General features: G+C 37.0%; 2 protein-coding genes across 5 annotated transcripts; both read left to right on the forward strand.

Annotated features, from left to right (window-relative positions):
* The first annotated feature begins 2197 nt into the window (after window positions 1-2197).
* Window positions 2198-21032, forward strand: LOC110805696 (flocculation protein FLO11). 2 transcript variants are annotated; one of them, XM_056836454.1, is made up of 2 exons: window positions 2198-3167; window positions 20736-21032. In XM_056836454.1, the coding sequence occupies exons 1-2, from the start codon at window positions 2247-2249 to the stop codon at window positions 20847-20849; spliced, it is 1035 nt and encodes a 344-aa protein (XP_056692432.1). In that variant the 5' UTR covers window positions 2198-2246; the 3' UTR covers window positions 20850-21032. The 2 variants fall into 2 exon arrangements, with proteins under 2 accessions (XP_056692432.1, XP_021867014.1); XM_022011322.2 differs by lacking the exon at window positions 20736-21032 and adding an exon at window positions 9139-9579 and having other exon boundaries at window positions 2200-3167.
* LOC110805700 (pentatricopeptide repeat-containing protein At4g33990) lies at window positions 13144-20323 on the forward strand. Of its 3 annotated transcripts, none has more exons than XM_056836452.1 (3): window positions 13326-13912; window positions 15222-18381; window positions 18942-20323. In XM_056836452.1, the coding sequence occupies exon 2, from the start codon at window positions 15227-15229 to the stop codon at window positions 17675-17677; it is 2451 nt and encodes an 816-aa protein (XP_056692430.1). In that variant the 5' UTR covers window positions 13326-13912; window positions 15222-15226; the 3' UTR covers window positions 17678-18381; window positions 18942-20323. The 3 variants fall into 3 exon arrangements, 2 of the variants coding, with proteins under 2 accessions (XP_056692430.1, XP_056692431.1); XM_056836453.1 differs by lacking the exon at window positions 13326-13912 and adding an exon at window positions 13924-14112; XR_008927456.1 differs by lacking the exon at window positions 18942-20323 and having other exon boundaries at window positions 13144-13912; window positions 15233-15373.
* Window positions 21033-21701: the final 669 nt, after the last annotated feature.

The following is a 21701-nucleotide window of genomic DNA, read 5'->3' on the forward strand; positions in this document are numbered from 1 at the left end:
TATCTATGGATATTCGGAATCGACGGATCTTGGTTTCAGTGGGAGCTAAAGATCGTCAAAGGCAAATAAATGAATACTCCGGAAACGATGATATTGCCGGAAACGGAAATATGGATCGTATCGGAAATATAAATATTATCCAAGTCGTAGATGTTGCCGGAAACGGAAACATGGTACGTATCGGAAAATATTATCGGAAATGGAAATATTGCCGGAATCTGAAATATTGCCGGAAACGGAAATATTGTCGGAATCGGAAATATTATTGGAATCGGAAAATAATTCCGGAAACGGAAATATTAAATATTTGTTCGAAACGGAAATTAATTCCGGAATCGGAAATATTAAATATTGTTCGTATCGGAAATAAATTCCGGATTCGGGAAATTAATCGGAAGCACGTCGTACGAATTAGCATCGGACGAGACTTGCTAGACGAAGGCCCAGCACGAAGCCAGACCCGCGTCCAGCAAGCCAGCGCGCCACACAAGGGCAGCCAAGGCTACGCCAGGCCCAGCGCAAGGCCAGGCCCAGCAGGCCAAAGGCGCGCGCGCGACGGGCTGCGAGCTGCGCTGCTCGCGTGGGCTGCGAGGCTCGCGTGGGCTGCGAGGCTCGCGTGGGCTGCAAGGCTTGCGTGGGTTGAGCGCCATGCTCGTATGCGTGTGTTCGTGTCCGATACAAATCCTAAATCTAATGGGATTTGTTCAAAGATTAAATTCCTAATCCTAATGGATAAAATAGTTAATAAGAGTTTTAATATAATTCTAATTAAGCTAATTAGTATCCTAGTAGGATTCCAATTCTCTTTCCAAACCCCTATAAATATGTGGCCTAGGTTCACAATTTAAGGACGAGTTTTAAGTATTCAAAGTGACTTTTTGAGCACAATTTAAGGACGAGTTTTAAGTATTCAGTCATATTATTGCCCCATATTAGCCGAAAATCACTAGTACCTTAAGGGCGATTCTAGTTGGTCAATCTTAAGGCGGATCCGGACATGCTGTGGACTTTCTACGGAGGGACGACACTTGGAGTCCTAAAGACTTGTTCTTGTTCGGTTCGGGCGCAGCTAGGGAGGGCACGCTACAAAGTGTATGCGTTCTAGACTAATTATTTGATTATGTGCAATTAATTTGAATCCTGGCATATAGGTTTTTTCGCATGATTTATGTTGTTCATATGTATCATAACCTAACAAAATCAAGTGTCCTGCTTTTTTGAAATACTTGGACACGGGGACACGGACCGACACACTTATTGGACACATATTCGACATATATTTCAATATTAGTCAAATTTTCTCAATTCTTTCAAAGGTCCAATGCCTGTTTCTGTAACCCCACAAACTCATTCTCAAATACTCAAACCCTCACACTCTCTGTTGTTGTCGTGCAACCGTCAATACTTCACTCTTCGGATATATGACTCATCTTCTTGTTGCTTCCATTGGCTGAATTGACAAGCGCATGCATATATTTGTATTTTAAACATAAAAGGTCGATTTGTGATATGAAGGTTCGTATGTGTTTAATCACTTGTGTTGCTTCATATTTAGTTTGTAGTTGGGAAGTAAGATAAAAAATACTTATATATATAAGAACCTGCATATATATACAGACTATATGTTGTTTAGTTAATGATTGTGATTTTTTTTTTATATATATTATATTATTTTATCGTGTCCACGTGTCCGTCCTTTTTAGGATGACGTTTTCTCGTACCCGTATCGTATTCGTATTCGTGTCCGTGTTAGTGCAACCTAGTATACTTCTACACCTTAAGTTCACTGGGGGCCGGATGTACGGATGTACCGTTAGTCCATCACCGTGTACTAAAGCTGATCAACATGGGCCCGACCCGGCCCAAAAATCATTGGGTTTCGGGCTTAATTTCCGGCCAGCTTTTTGGACCCGGTCCGGCCCAAACTTTTTTTTATAAAAAAATGCGGGCTTTGAACAACGTAAAACTACAATTTTAGTTATAAAGTTGGTGCCCCGGCAAGAAAATGGCCTGAAAAGCCCGTAGTTTTTGGCTCGAAATAACAGATTTGAACACAAAAGTTGGCCTGAAGTTTGACCCACACAGCCCGACCCGACACAATAGACAAAATTTTATGCATCCGGCCTGACCCGTACCTGACCCGCCGTTTGATCAGGTCTACCGTGTACCTAACTAAGTCAAATACTCCGCCAACCCTGGTTTTGTAAATTCGACTGAAGCTTTTCAACACTCAACACACAATTTCCATGGATTCCCTCTTCGCAACCTACGCTTCTTCAGACGAAGAAGACAACAATCCTCAACCACAGCCCTCCTCAAAACCTTCGCTCTCTCTCTTCAATTCTCTCCCTAAACCAAAACCCCAATCTTCTTCTTTTCTCCCTCCTCCCAAATCCTCCCCTTTTCCCCAAAAACAACACGATTCTTCTTCTTCAACCCCATCTCCAAATCCGTCTTCTTCCGCAATATTCTCTATCCTACCTCCTCCTAAATCCGAAACAACCCCTAATTTCCCTCTTCCTACTCCTAATCCCAAAAGGGTGGTTCAATTTCGCCCTCCTGTCCCAATCCCACCTCCCAATGTTGACGATGACGAAGAGGAGGACGAAGAAGACGAAGAGGAAAGGGACAGAAAGAGGCAACGGCAATTAGGTCAAGATGTTTCCGTTAAATCCTTCCTTTCAAGGATGCCTACCCCGAAAAACTCCGGGCTCGGCGCGCTGCCGCCTTCGCTTGGGTCGGGCCGTCGATCAATTGTCGAAACCGAGGGACCGACATCGGCCCCTGTGAGCTCCGAGATTAATAGGGTGGATAATGAAGTGGGTTTTGGATCTGATGTTGGTAGTAATCAGCAGAATTTGGCGGGGGAGTCTAGTTATGAAGCGGATCAAATTCAAGGGTATGTTAATTATGATGCTTATGGAGGAAGTTCGAGTGGGTATGAGGGTTATGATAACAGCAATTGGTACAATGCTGCTTCATCTGGGGAAATGGCTTCGACGGCGGCGGTGAGAGGGGCGGGGGGCTTTGCTAGTTTGGGTGGGAGGAGAAGAAAGGATCAACCACCAGCAGAAATTATTGAGGTTAAGCAAGATGAATTGATGAAGAATCGCCCAAAGGAGGATAAATCTAAGTTAACTGGATTAGCATTTGGACCTTCTTATCAGGTATATTATAAATCCAAGATTGTACAATTTTATTGTTATATATTGTTGTCCAATATTTGTGTTTATTTCCATGGTGAATTGTGTTTATTGTGTTTAAATTTGATTGCTTAGGGGGTTCACTTTACATATATTGGGGTAATGCAGGAACTATGAAGTCTTTTTTGTGTGTTTGTTATGTTGAATTGTTGATTGCTTTTACCCAGGCCATATCTTCATATGGACCCTGTAAGATGTTGTCATGGTTAAGAGCTATTCAATGTTGCACCGGTTATCGGTTATTATTATGCTGATGTTATCCAACCTTTATGCTTAGTGCTTAGTGTATAGCAAAGACGAAAGATATTTGCTTCGCGTTTGCTGAATGCTTACTTGTCCCACATTAAGTTCAAGTTTTTTCGGCCACTCTCAGAGGCGTTACTTTGGGTTATGCCGAAACTTAGTATATTGGAGAGGTGTCATTCTGGAATTTTTTTAGTGTCTTGTACCACAGGTTAGGACCCATTTACTGTTGCTAGCCAAATTTTAGAGGAAACAGTAGGTTAGTTATCTTATTGATGCTTACTTAAATCCATGCTATGATGCTTACCTACTTCTTTCCTTTGCTCTTAGGTCGGCAAGTTAATGTCGCCTTGGAAATATTTGGATGCCTTATGTAGTGCGTTGTAGGTTAGGACTTGGGACTGATTTTCTATTGATAGCTAAACTTGCAGATTGTAGAGGAAATAGAAATATATGCGTATGTTGTTTTCAGTTGTCAGTCTTGTCACGGATGATTGAGAGTTTTGATTCTTATCAATGATTGACACTTACATTGGTTCTCCTTTATTGGGCTGGACTTAGGAGGAAATAGAATAGATTAAGTTTCTCATTAAGCAGCAAATTGCGATTCAAAGTCTAAAGTGTTCAGAACCTGCCAGAGAAGAAAAAAAATGTGTGCATGATGCTAAATTAGGGGATTGGAATCGAATTCTTGTTGAGGTGGCTGGGACCATAGGATAGTAGGATACTGGTATATAAAAGTACGTCTCTGATGGTATGAAGTAATTCCTATATTTTCTATGGAATATAGTCATCTTGGGTCTGGATGCAGGCTTCTTCTGGAGTAATCTTTTCTGGTTTGAGATCATGTTAGTGGCCAGAATTTGGGGAGCTAAACCCGGTGAGTGGAGAAAAATGAGGAAATAATATTGCCAGGTTGATAAATAAAGGAACTTAATGATTTGAGGTTCAGCAAACTGAAGATTATGCCTAGCCTATCATCTGCAGTCTATTTTCCTGTTTTAGTGTTTTCAAGATTCCTTTTTCCTTTTTTGACGAGGGGGAGGGGGGTTGGCTTGGGTGAGAATGAAATTGCAATTATGTAATTCTACTATGGTTGAAGGTTAGTTTATTAGGAATTACAGTTTGCTGATTCTTGGACTTTGATTTTGAACTCTGAGATTTATTCCCATGCCTTACCTGTTTTCATGCCTCTGAAAGTGCTTGCCTATAACGATAACGTATGTTCGTGTTCCTTGGTTTATGCCTGTTTTTGTGTTGCTTATTGGCATTTCTGTTGGCTGCTTTTTATCGCTATATTTATCGGAGTATGTGTTAATTTAAATCAACAAGGAATGTCATTGGACTTGATTCTCAATAATCAGTCCATTTCGCTTGCTGAAGTGGGCATCATCTTATAAACATTGTTGACTTCTGAGTGATTAGGTATATGTTGCTTGCTCCAGTAGATTTGGTTGGTCAGTAACCTTCAATGCAAAGTTTCTCATGTGGTAACAACGAACTTATTGTGACAATCATACCATTTTGTCATAATTTTAAAAACAGCATTTGTTGCTTAGCAGGTCCGAGTACAATGAACTATACAGACTCATTCCAGGCACAAAATCCCATCAAATTGTAGCAATCTTAGTATTTTATTGTCTCTAGCTGTTTCCTCTGTGAGTCTATGTATATTAGACCAACAAAAGAAGCCTCCTAGTCAGGTTCATAGCACTTTTTTCTTCTCTTTGGTTTTAGTATTTTAGATCCTGGATGATCCGTTGTTCGTTGGACTCCGCGGTCAAATACCAATTGCCTATTTGATCTAAGCACTTGAAGGGTTCAGAAGAAAGGATGTTTTTGACATATCCTTCATCCTTGAAGCCATAACTCACTGAGCATTCATTGGTTCATAAGGTTCTTTAATGTGCAGTCTGGCAGTCTTCGCCATTCAAGTCCCACTGACATTATATGAAACTTTCCCGGGATACCAGGGAACTTTAGGACATTGTCTCATGAACCAAACATAGGTTAAACAGAATTAGACATCAAGTGTGGTATCACAATGATTGTTTCTTCTGATAGCAAATTCATTTCTCTAATATTTAAGTGTCTTTTAGTGGAGTATAAGATCCATTATTCTTTGACCTTTAGAATATAAAGGGTGTAATTAAAATGGGTCAAACTCCATATTTTGGAGTGTAAGATAAGTATAACATTTATGTGTTTGAGACTTTGAGGTCATCTGAGAGCAGATAACCAACCTCTGTTGCCTTACTAAAGCCCCTGTGGCATTTAATTCTCTTTCCAACTTGTCCTAGACTTTATCTTTGGATGAAGTTCAAATGTATCGTCAGAGAGTGAATATTGTGTTTACTTTTTGGCCTTTTCTCTGGATTGTGGAGTAATGGAGTTATTGGCCAGACTTTGTTTTAGTAGAGTATTGCTTACTATTGTATGCCTGAAAACTGGAATTATTACTTTATTAGTACTGCTACTTCAGTACTTGAACTAGGTGGAGATCAATCTTTGTAGGTTATTATTTGAATTTTAAGTTTCTAATTAAATTAAGAGGCAACCTTGGTTGAGTGTAGGGAAACGGAATGGAATCAACAAAGAGGAAAATATGCTATTTTGTTTAATTTTAACTTTTAAGCAAGGAATGAATTTTTTTTTCCACTTCATTGCCATTCCTTCTATCCTCACTTACCCAGCATTCCCCATCACTCCCTCCCCCCCCCCCCCCCCCTTCCCCCGCCGCGCGGAGGACTAAATTTGACAGCTGATGCTCCAAATCTTTATGGTAGAATTCTAACAACAGAGTGCAAACCTAATGGGATCGTTTTGTCTTAGGCAAGCGTTCTTTCATATATTTTCTGTATGTCTTTACCACTCTTTCTAATTTTGGTTGGTCGTGGTAGTAATTGGGCTTGGAGACGTTTGAGTTGCGGCTTTATGGTTTTCAACATGATAGGAATTGAGGTTGTGGTGTCTTTTAGCTTAAGAGGGATGTGGGGAGGGACAGAGATGATGGTGGAGGGGAGGGCAGGTGGTGTGATTAGGGTTGTGGAATGGAGGTGGTGGCACTCCAAGATTAGGGTGAGATGCTAAGCACCCCAAATTGAGGAACTTAAATCCAAGGGGAGAATGGGGAAGAGATATGTTAGGGTGAATCAATTGAGTATAGGGAATGACAGCAATGGGAAACAAACACTAAGAGAACCAATCCCGTTGCATAGCGCCTTACCTTACTCAGCATATAATTGGATTTCATTGCGGGAGAGAATCGTGTCGTGTGGTGGGGGAGGGGGGAAGAGAGGGGAGGATGTATAGACTACAGAGGAACTTAGTTTCTGAATTTTCTCATAGTAGTGGATTTTGGGCTGGATCGGTTCCATGAATGAAATGAATAACATTATGTCTATTGGGGAGGGGGGGGGGGGGGGGGGTGTTATATGCATCTTCATGCTTGCTGCAGTATGTATGAACTGTCCCATCTTCTATACAGTTGCTCAAGTTCAATATTTTCAGGCATCAGTTTTCCCATAACGGCTATAAGCATACCTTTAATTACCAAGGGATCATTAACCGACTTATCCAAATTGCCTATGTACTTGTTATTACACATTTATTCATATGGTCAAGTTCCGTACATTATGGCATCAGTGTTCCCATAAATACCATTAATTACCACCGGATCATTGAGTAGCCGACTCATCCAAAGTGCTTCTGCAGTTGTCATCTTGTTTAAGCACCTGAAAGAGTTCCTTTAGTTTGCACTACTCTCTTTTAAAAAAAAATTATCTTATTGTTTACTTCTACAGTGTTATTAGTTTGGCAGTAAAATTAGATAGCTTTCTGTTATTGTTGGGTGTTCCAGTTTTAAATTTGAAGTATTGCAATTGTGCTGAAAAAGTGAAAATTACTCCCGCAATTGTTGCCTTATGTTAGTAGCATTTTGATACTTTACACTCATTCAGACCTTATGATTTACTTCTACCATTAAATACATTACATTCTTTTTTCTTTTGATGACCCAGGATAGACCTAGTCTTGTGGAGAGGAAATCTTCCTGTTTCCCCCCTCCTTTCTTTTATAGTAATGCATGGTAAAGTGGTAGTCCTTTCAACACCCCAAATTTAGTTTTAACAGTTTTACGGCTTACACCCATACTGTCAAATAACGAACACATAGTGGGTAGGAAAGGTATCGACATATATTGCAACAATATGAGGCATGAATTAGGACATGTTATGCCAAGATTCCCAATCTGGGATTTTGTGAGTTAATATTTGGAAAAATTGATTCTAATAATCCAACCTTTTGGCCGGTTTTCTTAAAACAGTCTCACCTTTCGATTAACTAAGAATTATCCAACCTTTACGGGGGTGTCTTCTCAAAATAGTCCCTAATGACCTAGAACCTTGAGGGCAGGTAATTTTTTTTCAAGTCACCCACCATCCACCTCCAACTCTCTCACCTGCTGCCATCCTTAACCAATGCAACTCGAACAACCCCCTAACTGCCCCACCCATTAACCCTTGCCGCCTCTTCGTACCAACAACCTTAGAAACCGGTAAAAAAAATCAGCTCACTTCTCTACCATTGTACTGTGACCTTCCCACTATTACCATGAATATTTCAGTTGATCAACACAACATGAAATCATAATAATCAAATCAAGATTACATACAAACAACTTCAATTCTCCTTTCTTTTGCACAATATATCACTTGGCTTTCTATTCGTTATTCCAATTCCCAAAATTTCCATGGGAGTAAACCCCACCAAATAAACAGATTCTTCCATTCTATTTCGATTTATTCTCCATCTGTTTTTTAGTCTTATTAATACCCACTAATATAATTTTTACCAAAATATAATGATAATTAGTTAGTAGTTACCCATCACAATTACATACTTTGTATTAATTTGGGATAAAAGAATGGGAAGTAGTGATACCTATCATAACTACAAGATGTTACATGTGTTTTAACATAAAGTTTAAGGTCAACAATATTCAACCCCCTTTGTTCTTGTTTAGGCTTTCACTATCTACTTTGTAAAGGGGACCCACATGAATGCAATGCAGCTCCAGACATTAGAAGGTTAAAATCCACCATACCATAAAGCTCTAGATCTAGAGCTTTGATGGCGGATTTCGACTACTAAAAGTCACTATAACGATTGTTGAGCGTCGATTGATGAAGGTTTGACGGTACGAAGGTGAGACCAACCGGCGGTACCGAAAATGCGCCAAATCAGCATTGCTTGCTTAGTTTGGTAGGAGAAGAGAAGTACAGGGAGTTGTAGGGAAGAAGAGATAATGGTGGTGGATAACATAACAAAGCACTTTAGAAAATTAAGGAAATTTCAATTTTTTTTCCTCTCTTTCTTCTTTCCTTTCCTTAGTCATCAACCAAACACCCCTTAGAGACACTAGACCAATAATATAGACTAGAGAGGCACGTGTCACGCGTTACTTGTGATGCCGGATACCATTTTGAGAAGGCACCTCGTAATGGTTGGATTATTCTTATTCTTAGTTACTCGAAAGGTGATACCGTTTTAAGAAGACCGCCCAAATGTTGGATTATTAGAACCAGATTTTCCTTAATATTTTGTTTTTGCCTAATATATTTGTTTATTTACAACATATACACTTCCATGTATTTATTGTGTGAGTTTTAACAATGTTCCATTTTCTTTGTAGCCTGCCTCAACCAAGGGGAAACCATCTAAGCAACACAAACGAAAGCATCAAATAAGTGCTTTGTACTTTGATATGAGGCAAAAGGAATCCGAACTTTCAGAACGGCGTGCTAAAGGGTTTCTCACTAAAGCTGAAACACAAGCAAAATATGGATGGTGAAAATTTGCTCATCTTCTAGCAAGTTTGTATAACCTCCTTCATCGATCATGTTTATTTCGATATGCTCTTTTGTAATTGCAAGTTTGTATTGTGACTTGTGAAACATGGAAAGAAATCTTGAGAAGTAAAATTTCGAGATTTCTGAATCCTGATGATGCAAGTTCTTACCGAATTCTTAGGGACATTCCTATCCTATACTGTAAAATTAGTATATTTTCTGCACCTTTTGGTTGATTTGTATCGAGTTAGATGGTAGTATAAAAGGGTTCTAGTTTTAAATTACATCATATTCAGCCTTTATGGCATGAAGTTTCAGGAGATGATATGCAAAATTGGCCGGAATAATATTAACTACACATCAGGTGCTTCCAACAACACAGTCTAAACAAAACATAACAATTTTTGAAAACTATGGCACCATTCGGTATCGTTTTTTGTTTCAGTTTTCTGTTTTTTATGAAACTAAAAACGAAAATATGAAAACCACAAAAAGTAGTTTTTTGTTTTTTGTTGCCACTTTTCAAAATCAACAAGATTACTATAAGTAAGATTATTTTATAGTTCATTATTCAATTGAAATCATGACTTACAAAAAGAAAACTAAAAATTGTAAACTGACAGTAATATCGAACGAGCCCTATATTATTGCAAAAAGGAACTAGGAGAGTAGAAACCAAAGTCGAACTTTACAAATATAACTCCATTGGTCTCTTTTTATTCTTTACAATTCCGTTTAGGGTGTTCCATTTTAATTTTTATGTTCAGTTATTCTTTACATTATTGCATAAATCGCTAATATTATATCAAAAACTGTACAATATATTTTAATCAATTAAATTCAGTGGGGCATTTAATTTCTCACATATTTTCATTGAGGCATTAAATCTTTACCACTTTTCCAGCAATGTCAGATTTTGGATAAGAGTGAAAATCTAATATATATATATATATATATATATATATATATATATATATATATATATATATATATATATATATATATATATATATATATATATATATATATATATATATATAAAGGAGGCATATTTGCTGAATTATTAGAGCGCCACGTAGGATTACTAATGGTTTCGGCTAATGAAAAATAAGATTTCTAATTTATTTTTGAATTAAAAAAATTGATTGCCATGTAGATAACTATTTAGGTGCCACGTAGATATTTTAATGAATTAATTACTGATATATACAACTCTATCTAAAATCAAACACTCTAATAGTGAAAAAATAAATTTAAAATAAAATTCATCCAAAATCAAACACTAATCTAAAATAAAATAAATAAAATTCAATTTAAAATCAAATATTAATCCAATATTAGAGCGGCACGTAGGAAATCTAACGGTTTCGGCCAATGAAAAATAAGATTTCAAAATTAATTTTGAATTAAAAAAGTAGAGTGCCACGTAGATAAATAATTAAGTGTCACGTAGATATTTTTATTAATTAATTATTAATATTACACATATTCATCCAAAAACAAACATTCACATAATAAAAAAAGTCTAAAATGAAATTCAATGCAAAATAAAAAAAAACAATATAATCTAATATATAAAATTGATATATACATATGAGTTTTATTTAAACATAACAATTTAATATAATTCGTGCATCGCACAGGCTAAAATCTAGTATTATGAATAAACTAAGCATTATATATAAAAGAGACATATTTGCTGAATTATTAGAGCGCCACGTAGGAAATATAATGGTTTCGCCAATGAAAAATAAGATTTCTAATTTGTTTTTGAATTAAAAAAATCGAGTGCCACGTAGATAATTAATTAGGTGCCACGTAGATATTTTAATTAATTAATTACTAATACGTACAACTTCATCCAAAGTCAAACACTCTAATAATTAAAAAATTAATCTAAAAAAAAATTCATCCAAAATCAAACACTAATATAAAATAAAATTCAATCCAAAATCAAACATTAATCCAATGTTAGAGCGCCACGTAGGAAATCTAATGGTTTCGGCCAATAAAAAAATAAGATTTTGAAATTATTTTTGAATTAAAAAAGTCGAGTGTCACATAGATAAATAATGAGGTGTTATGTAGATATTTTAATTAACTAATTACTGATATATATACAACTCCATTCAAAATCAAATCACCTTTATCATTACGGAGTAAAAAATAAATCTAAAATGAAATTTAATTCAAAATCAAACATTAATCTAATATTATATATATTTTTATAGGATTTTTATTTTAACTTAATAATTTAATAGAATCCGTGTATCGCACGGGCTAAAATCTAGTAATAAAAACAAGGAATCTCAATCGATAAATCATAACCATTATACCAAATATAAAGAACGAAAAGGGACTAAGTAACACGTTTATAATTGGTTTAGGTCAAAAGCAATGTTATTAATCTCCCATTTGTTTGTTTAAAAGGAAACTCAGGCAAATCTAATATACATATATAAAGGAGGCATATTTGCTGAAAGATTAGAGCGCCACCTAGGATTACTAATGGTTTCGGCCAATGAAAAATAAGATTTCTAATTTCTTTTTGAATTAAAAAAATCAAGTGTCACGTAGATAATTAATTAGGTGTACTCTCATAATTAAAAAAAATCTAAAATGAAATTCAATGCAAAATCAAAAACTAATCAATCTAATATATAAAAGTGGTATATACATTAGATTTTTATTTAATATAACAATTTAATAAAATCCGTGCATCGCACGGGCTAAAATCTAGTGTTTCAATAAAACGAGTTCAACAGGTGTTAATTCATCGAGATCGAGATGTGCTAGGCCCGACTCAAGCTTGATAAGGATGAGTTGACTGACTCGGATCGAGCTCAAAAATATTAAAAGTGAGCTCGAGCTCGGCTCAATATAGCTGAGGCTCGATATGGGCTCGATGATGACAAACTCAATATCCTTATTGAGACAAAGTTTGCTAGCTTAGTCCAAGATATACAATCAAGGCCCAAATTAGGGATGCTTAATAAGCCCAACTGTAGCAAAAAAATGCCCAAATTGAATCTTACTAGCAATTTTTTTTTTTTTAATAAATAATACTTGCTTCCTTGTTTTCTTTTTGGTCAATGTGGGACTTTATGTCTCTAACGAATTACTCAAGCCACTTTTACTATACCTCTCTTACTTGACAATTGCGATTTATTCCAAAGTTCAAGATAATATTGTTTGCAACCAAATCATGAACTTCGTTAAATTACAATCTCAAGTTAGGAGGTTATTTTCCTCAATTTTATTCTGGGTAACCTTTTTGTATTTATCCCTTGTTGGAACATCATTTATTTGAAAATTTGGCAACTTTGGTTAGTAATCATTCTTCTTTGTATTTTCTGGAAAATTCATTTATTAGTTTGATATAATTTAATGGTAAAATAAAGACAAAATATTGATAGAAATTACATTGTTCCCGATCTTTAAAATAACAGAGATTTGGAGGAAGTATAATCTATACTAATATATTAAAAGGCATTTTGGAAAACGTCTATGTGTCAAGTAGTACTCTTCCCTTTGTGCCACATCGTTCACTCACCAAGTGGCATGTCATGTCATGGATAACCAAAAATCAATATAACGAGGTTCGAACTCTTAACCTCATGTCTGAATGATAATTCTCATTACCATCTTAGCCAACCACCAATTGTGGTTTATTTCTTCACATTAATTTATAAATAAATGTTAACATGAAGTCTAAACCAACTAAATTTTTATTTGATTTTTTATTTTCAATGGAATATTTTGAAAAAAATAAAAATAAATAATTAGGACAACTATGAAGAAACATGATGTCATGAATCTCATAAGCATCAACTATATAAATACCTTGCATGGCTGCTTATATCTAATTTGGTGTTATTAATTTGAAGCATTTAGTTCCACTAGAAAACAAATTATACAATTGTAAGATGATCTAATTGAAAAATTACTTGGCATGATAAATGACGTAGTGTGTATGTGTAGTTGACAAACTTAATTGATGTTTTTCACTTTAAGGTATACATGCATTTCGTCAAATATTGAGCTCAAGAAAAATCTAAAATATTACGGAGTAACTATTCAATGTAGCGATCGGGGCATCGCCCGTGCCACACACTAGTTCACTACTAATACTAAGGTGTGTGAATGATTGTCGATAGTTAGTTTTACACTATTACTCCATACATGCAAACTAGCTTCCGCACAATCTTGCTCAACCAACGTGAGACTGTAGATCACACTATTTTTAAATGCTACTAGTCATTTATTGTTAAGAAATACTATTTAGTTAGACATACTCGAGCCTATTCGCCGAGTCTAAGATAACTTGGGCTTGACTCGTTAAGATCTCGACTGAACAACTCAAGTCGAGCCCGCTCGAACCGAGCTTTGACCAAACTTTGCCGAGCCTAGCCGAACATCGAGCAGTCCACGAACAGGCTCGGCTTCGTTAACACCCCTGGTTATGCCAATGGTAAAACATGGAGTTGGGTGGAATATAAAAAATATCAAAAACACAAAAAAAAAAAAAAAAAAAAACAGTTTCATTAGGGCTTCTCACGCCTCTCTCTCGTAATCCGGCGAGGTCTCCGTCATCGGTGAATTCTCCTTCTCCCGCCGGTGAATAATTTCTCCTCTCTGTCTCTCAATTCTAGTTCCTTCCTCTTTCAACTCCTTTTCTCTTTAGTTTCTTTTTGTTTTATGCATAAATGTCACCCTCTCAGTGTAATAATGCTGTTGAGGAATTGTTACTTGAACTAGAAAGCATACTACTTAGATAAGAGTTCTTCTTGTGCACATCCCGTTGTCAAAGAAATCAAGTATGTATGATAATATTTCAAAATTTCAATTTTTATGTTAAATTTTCCAAATTTCCAAATTCAATTGTTATGTGAGTTGCTTCACTGCTGTGTTCTTGCTGTGGTGATAAAAGTGGAAATATTGATTGGAAAAATGAAATTATTGATTGCAAATTGGTAATCCGAAAGTTGGCAGGCTGATTAGTGATTAGTTGGGAAAATGCAGTTAATGTGAAATTACTGATTACAAATGGAAAAATGAAATTAAAATTGGCAGAAACTAGAAAAATGCAGTGGAAGTGAAATTATGCTTCTCTACCTTTGAAACTGCTAGTGCTCAAACCTCTTCTACAATGAGCGATGGAGGTTTTCTAAGTTTGTTAAAGTAAAGTATGAATTTTTAATTTTTTGATTTTTGTTGCCGTACCGGTTTCTTGATATTTTGATTTTTCCATTACCATTCCCATCCACATAACCGTCCCGGCATTTGTCCGTGTACCCTTTTTTCGCGTTTTCTAAAATGTCAATTATATTTTGTTTTTGCCATTCCCATTCCCATCCACGTATCCGTCCCGGTATTTGTCCCTGTACCCTTTTTTTGTGTTTTCTAAAATGTCAATTATATCAAACTACTTTTGCAAACCGGGAGAAATGTTGTAGACAGAGTATAAGAAACTCCCAATCCTTGTGTAACTTCTGATTTATGAAAATTCGAACATAAAGAGATATGGCTATCAAAACATCAATCCCTTATAGCCCTCACTTCCATTTTCTTCTGCAGGGAAAATGCCGTAAAAGGTATTTTTTGTGTGTGTATGTGTGTGTGTGTGAGAGAGAGAGAGAGAGAGAGAGAGAGAGAGAGAGAGATAGGGCCTTGCAGGCTTGCAGCTGTTATTTCTGATATTTACAGTGATGAACTGTAATAACATCAACAACCCCTCAAATTTTGGATCCAGAAAATGGTTTGGGCAATTTCTTATTTAATGCTTTCATAATTTGTTCTGTAAGTATGCTGGTATAGGTCTAATTCTGATGCTATGTTAGATCACACTACGTATATCTCAACATGCAATACATGTTAGGCATAACTGCTAATGTTTGATCGTATTGCTGAGCTGAGCCCTGGTTAGTCTTAATGCAGATCATCACATGTCAGGCTAGAACCTGGCTAAGGCTTTGGCGCCGTTGCCGGTCAATATCAACAATTTCGAATCATTTGCAGGCTTCATCAAATGGCTTTGAGTTTGAGCACAAGGATAAAAAGGTGGATATTGAGAATCTATTCAGGCTCTGCCACAGTTCACATGTTGTTAAGAGAGTCCATGCCCTTCTTGTTGTCTCTGGTACAACTCACAGTATATATGTTAGCACTAGGCTCATCAATCTTTATGCTCGTCACGGGGACTTGGCTTTTGCTCGTAAAACTTTTGGCCATATCCGATCAAAAGATGCTTACACTTGGAATTCAATGATAGCTGCGTATGTGCGCACTGGCTGTTGCAGTGAAGCTTCGAGTTGCTTCAATGAGCTGATATCATCAGGTGAGGTTCCGCCTGATAATTACACCTTCCCTCCTATCCTGAAGGTTTGTGAGAGCCTTATCGACGGAAAGAAAATCCACTGTAGGGTTCTCAAAGATGGTTTCATTTGGGATGTGTTTGTGTCTGCTTCCTTGATTCATATGTATTCCAGGTTTGGTTTCGTGGCTGATGCACAAAACCTTTTCGATAATATGCCGTTCAGGGATTCGGCTTCTTGGAATGCCATGATTTCTGGATTTTGTCTGAACGACAATGTGGAAAAAGCACTAGACTTTGTCAATGAAATGAGATTGAAGAGCATACGTTTGGACCCTGTAACTGTCGCTAGTATTCTTCCTGTTTGTGCTTTTCTTGGTGATTTCTTAAGTGGCATTATGATTCATGTATATGTCATAAAGCATGGTCTAGAGCATGAAGTGTTTGTTTGCAATGCTTTGATTAATATGTATGCAAAATTTGGTTATCTACAGCACGCACAGGAAGTTTTTGATAAGATGTTAGTTAAAGACAGAGTTTCATGGAACTCTATTATTTCGGCATATGAGCAAAATGAAAACGGTAAATCTGCTATAAGATATTTCAGAGGGATGCAGTGTCATGGACAACAGCCTGACATATTGACGTTAGTTAGTCTTGCTGCATGTGTTGCTCAACTAGGGGATTGTCAAAATGGCAGATTGCTTCATGGGTTTATTATAAGGAGAGCTTATCTTATGGGCAATATTATCATGGGAAATGCTGTTGTGGACATGTATGCTAAATTAGGGATCTTAGATTATGCACGGAGGGTTTTCCATGAGATGCCTAGAAAAGATATTATTTCATGGAACACTTTGATCTCGGGTTACTCTCAAAACGGCCTTGCAAGTGAAGCTACAGAAGCATTCTCTGAAATGGAGTCCTGCGTGGAAGTAACTCCCAACCAAGGAACCTGGGTTAGTGTGCTGCCTGCTTATTCACATCTAGGGGCTTTGCAACAAGGTATGAAAATTCATGGTCGTGTCATTAAGATATCTCTTCACTTGGATACATATGTTGGTACCTGTCTAATTGACATGTATGGGAAATGTGGTAGATTAGATACTGCATTATCCTTATTCTATGAGATTCCAAGGACGAGCTCTGTGCCTTGGAATGCGATTATATCCAGCCATGGGATCCATGGGCATAGTGAGACATGTCTAAAACTCTTTGAAGAAATGCTACAGGACGGTGTGAATCCAGATCATATCACTTTTCTATCGTTATTGTCCGCTTGTAGCCATACAGGACTTGTTGACAAAGGTCAATGGTGCTTCCATATAATGCAAGATAAATTTGGAATCAAGCCTAGTTTGAGGCATTATGGGTGCATGGTAGATTTGCTTGGCAGAGCTGGGTTGCTAGAGAAGGCATATAATTTTATCAATGATATGACTGTGCAGCCAGATTCTTCTGTTTGGGGTGCTCTGCTTGCTGCTTGTCGAACACATGGAAATGTTGAATTGGCGAAACATGCTTCTGATCAGTTAATTTCCATTGATTCAGAAAATGTAGGATACTATGTTTTGATGTCAAACATTTATGCAAATGTTGGGAAATGGGAAGGAGTTAATGAGATGAGATCATCGGCTTTGGGCAGAGGATTGAAGAAGACTCCAGGTTGGAGTTCTGTTGAAGTGGGCAACAAGAATGATGTTTTCTACACTGGAAACAAGTCTCACCCTGAGCATGAGCAAATCTACCATAAGTTGCACGCTCTAACTGATAAAGTAAAGAGGCTAGGGTATGTTCCAGACTACAGTTTTGTGCTACAGGATGTTGAGGAGGACGAGAAGGAGCATATTCTTTCAAGTCATAGTGAAAGATTGGCTATTGCATTTGCGCTTATTAGCACTCCTTCAAAAAGTGTGATAAGGATATTTAAAAATTTGAGGGTTTGTGGAGATTGCCACAATTGGACCAAGTTTGTTTCCAAGATTTCTGAGAGGGAAATTATTGTGAGGGATTCTAACCGTTTCCATCACTTCAAGGATGGGTCTTGTTCCTGTGGGGACTATTGGTGAAGCTGATGAACAAACACTTGTTTATGTCAGTTTCCACTCCCATTCTGCTGGTTCATATTCAGATTCATTGCCACCTTTTTCGGTGTATTGCCGCAAAGGATAATGGTGTAGGTGGGATATCATCCATGGTCTAAGTTACCACATCGCAAGACTTTGCCATTCACATTGGCACATATTTGCCGATTGATTTATTTAGAGGAATTAAGAGTTTTCTTCATACACTGAAGACCACCTGCAGTTTAAACTTGTTTTTATCATCAAGCAAAAGATCCCCGCCCCACCAGCAATTGTAGAAAAGGAGGGACCGACATCAGCCCCTGTGAGCTCCGAGGTTAATAGGATGGATAATGGAGTGGATTTTGGATCTGATGTTGGTAGTGATCAGCAGAATTTGGTGGGGGAGTCTAATTATGAAGTGGATCAAATTCAAGGGTATGTTAATTATGATGCTTATAGAGGAAGTTCAAGTGGGTATGAGGGTTATGATAGCAGCAATTGGTACAATGCTGCTTCATCTGGGGAAATGACTTCGACGGCGGCGGTGAGAGGAGTAGACTAGTAGAGGACTTCGCTAGTTTGGGTGGGAGGAGAAGAAAGGATCAATTGCCAGCAGAAATTATTGAGGTGAAGCAAGATGAATTGATGAAGAATCTCCAAAGGAGGATAAATCTAAGTTAACTGGATTAGCATTTGGACCTTATCAGGTACTCCCTCCGTTTCATTTTGTTTGTTACGTTTGGACTTTTGCACGTTTATTAATGTATAATAGAGATTCTTTTCTTTTTTATTAAAAAAATTAACCCAAATAAAACCTCAATCCATTAATCACTACAACAACCAATAAGATTGTTTTATTTATCAAAATGAACCAATAATGAAAAAGCACAAAGATTGTTAACTTAACATACTTGGGAAATGGTAAATAAATTTAATGAGTTGAAAAAGTTGACCAATTAAAATTAAGAGTGGGCACAAAAAATAACACTATAATAAGTTTATAAATAGAAAGATTCTTCCATGTAACAAACAAAATGAAACACCCTAAATGGAATACGTAACAAACAAAAAGAAACGGAGGGAGTATATTATTATTTATTATTATCATTTATCTATACCCTTGTGTACTTAAGATTGTGCAATTTCATTGTTAAATATTGTTGTCTTATATTTGTGTTTGTTTCCATGGTGCATTGTGTTTATTGGGTTGAAATTTGATTGCTTAGTGAGTCCTTTCCTTTACTTTACATGTTTTGGGATGCTGCAGGAACTATGAAGTCTTTGTTGTGTTAAAGGCCTTAACCTGAACCATATCTTCATATGGACCGTGCGTACCTTTTAACCTTTTTAGAGCTTGTGCAATAATCCTGGATCTGCAAAAAGGTTGTCATGGTTAATGGGCTATTCAATGTTGCACCGGTTATCGGTTATCGGTTATCATTATGCTGATGTTGAACAACCTTTGTGCTTAGTGTATAACAAAGACGAAATATACTTGCTTCGCATTTGCTGAATGCTTTGTCACACATTAAATTCACGATTTGTGGGCCACTCTCAGAGGCGTTACTTTGGGTTATGCCGAAACTTAGTATCTTGGAGTGCTGTCTGGAAATTCTATAGTGTCTTGTGCCACAGGTTAGGACCCATTTACTGTTGAGGGAACAGTAGATTAGTTATCTTATTGATGCTTACCTATTCCTTTCCTTTTCTCTTAGGTTGGTCAAAAGAGGTAATGTCGTATTGGAAACATTTGAATGCCTTGTGTAGTGCGTTGTAGGTTAGGATTTGGGACTGATTTTTCTATTGATAGCTAAATTTGCAGATCGTAGAGGAAATAGAAATATATGGGTATGTTGTTTTCAGTTGTCACGGATGATTGAGAGTTTTGATTCGTATCAATGATTTGATACTTATATTGGTTCTCTTTTATTGGGCTGAACTAAGGAAGTAAATAGGGGATTGGAATCGAATACTGTTTAGGTGGTTGGGTCCTTAGGATTAGAATAGTAGGACACTGAATATAGAAGTACGTTTCTGATGGTTTGAATAATTCCTATATTTTGTACGGATTATAGTCATCTTGGTTGTCCATTTCCAATGGAGCCAAAGGTTCATTTATTCTTTTGGCTGTGGGATGTAATGGACTAAATCAAAATGGCTCTTACTACCTCTTCGCTTCCTTTCCATGAAGTAGAAAATGGTCGTCCCTTGTCGTCCCGTTATCGCTTTTGGGTTAATTGGAACAACCTCTCTGCAATTGCAGGGGTAAGGTTGCGTACGTCCGACCCCCCCTTACCTCGCTTCTTGCGGGAGCTTCTTTGAGGCAATGGGGTAATGATAATAATAATGATGATATAGTCACCTTGGGTCTGGATGCGTCCATGTGGGCTTCTTCTGGAGTAATCTTGTCTGGTTTGAGATCATGTTTGTCGCCAGAATTTGGGGAGCTAAACCCGGCCAGTGTGGAGAAAATTGGGGAAGTAATATTGTCAGGTTGATAACGAAGGGAACTTACTGAATTTGAGGTTCATCAAACTGAAGATTTCCTTTTTTTTTTTTGTTTTTTTTGAGGTTCATCAAACTGAACTTACTGAATTTGAGGTTCATCAAACTGAACTTACTGAATTTGTGATCTCAACTTCTAAATAACCAACCCATTTCTCTTGCTAGAGTGGGCATCATCTTATAAAACATTGTTGACTTCTTAGTGATTCGGTATGTGTTGTTTGCTCCAATACATTTGGTTGGTCAGTAACCTTCTTTTGCATAGTTTCTCATGTGGGAATTACGAACTTATTTATAGTGTCAATCATACCATTTCCCAGTACAATGAATTCTATAGAGTATCATTCCAGGCCAAAAACCTAAAATGGTAACAGAGACTTTAATTAAAATGGTTCAAACTCCATGGATATATTTAGTGTGTAAGATAAGTATAATATACGAAGTATATTTTATACTTGCCTAATATATACGGAGTACTTCGTACTATTTATTTATTTATTTGCTACATACTTTCTTACATTTATTGTGAGTTAACAGCTTTCCATTTTCTTTTTAGCCTGCTTCAACCAAGAGGAAACCACCTAAGCGAAAGGAAACAGAACTTTCAGAACGGCGTGTGCTAAAGGGGTTCTCACAAAAGCTGAAACACAAGCAAAGTATTTTCATTTAAGATATGCTCGTTTGTGATTGCAAGCATGTATTGTGATTTGTTTGTGAAGATGCAAATCTCGAGAAGTAAAATTTTGAGCTTTCTGATTCCCGATGACACAAGTCCTTTCCAAATTCTGTAAAAATACTGTGTAAGCACCTTTCGGTTTATTTGTATCGAGTTAGATCATTATCATTATCATTACCCATTGCCTCAAAGAGGCTCCCGCAAGAAGCGGGGTAGGGGGGTCGGGTGTACGCAACCTTACTCCTGCAATTGCAGAGAGGTTGTTTCCAATTGACCCAAAAGCGATAACGGAAAGACCAACTTCTATTTCATGGAAAGGAAGCGAAGAGGTTATAAGAGCCATTATGATTTAGTCCATTACTTCCTACAACCAAAAAAACAAATGAATCTTTGGCTCCATCAGAAATGGACAAAAAATGGTTGCAGTTTTACATCAGAATCTTTGTATCGAGTTAGATAGTAGAATAAAAGGGTTACAGTTTTAGATCAAATCATGTCCAGCTCTCGATGGCACGAAACGAAGTTTCAAGAGATGGAGAAGTGAATTATGGCCACACTTTGGTGTTTTAAGTTTAGATGCAGTTAAATGAGTAAATTTGAGGGTGTATATGCTGAAGAATATGCCCAAAGCTCATGCGGTTGAGCTAGGAGAAGGCAAACGCCAACAAGCCTTACCTAAGCTAGCCTGTCTACAATCTACTGTAGGAGATACGCCCCCTTTTCTTGCAGATATTGCCCTCACAATGGTGAGTTGTTTATGGACGAAATCAAAAAAACTACTTACACATTTTGACGAACATTTATACTTTGCGTCATGTATATCGGGAAGTTAATCGTGCAGCAGAC

This window comes from Spinacia oleracea, chromosome 2 (genome assembly GCF_020520425.1).
Source record: "Spinacia oleracea cultivar Varoflay chromosome 2, BTI_SOV_V1, whole genome shotgun sequence".
Classification (NCBI taxonomy): Eukaryota; Viridiplantae; Streptophyta; class Magnoliopsida; order Caryophyllales; family Amaranthaceae; genus Spinacia; species Spinacia oleracea.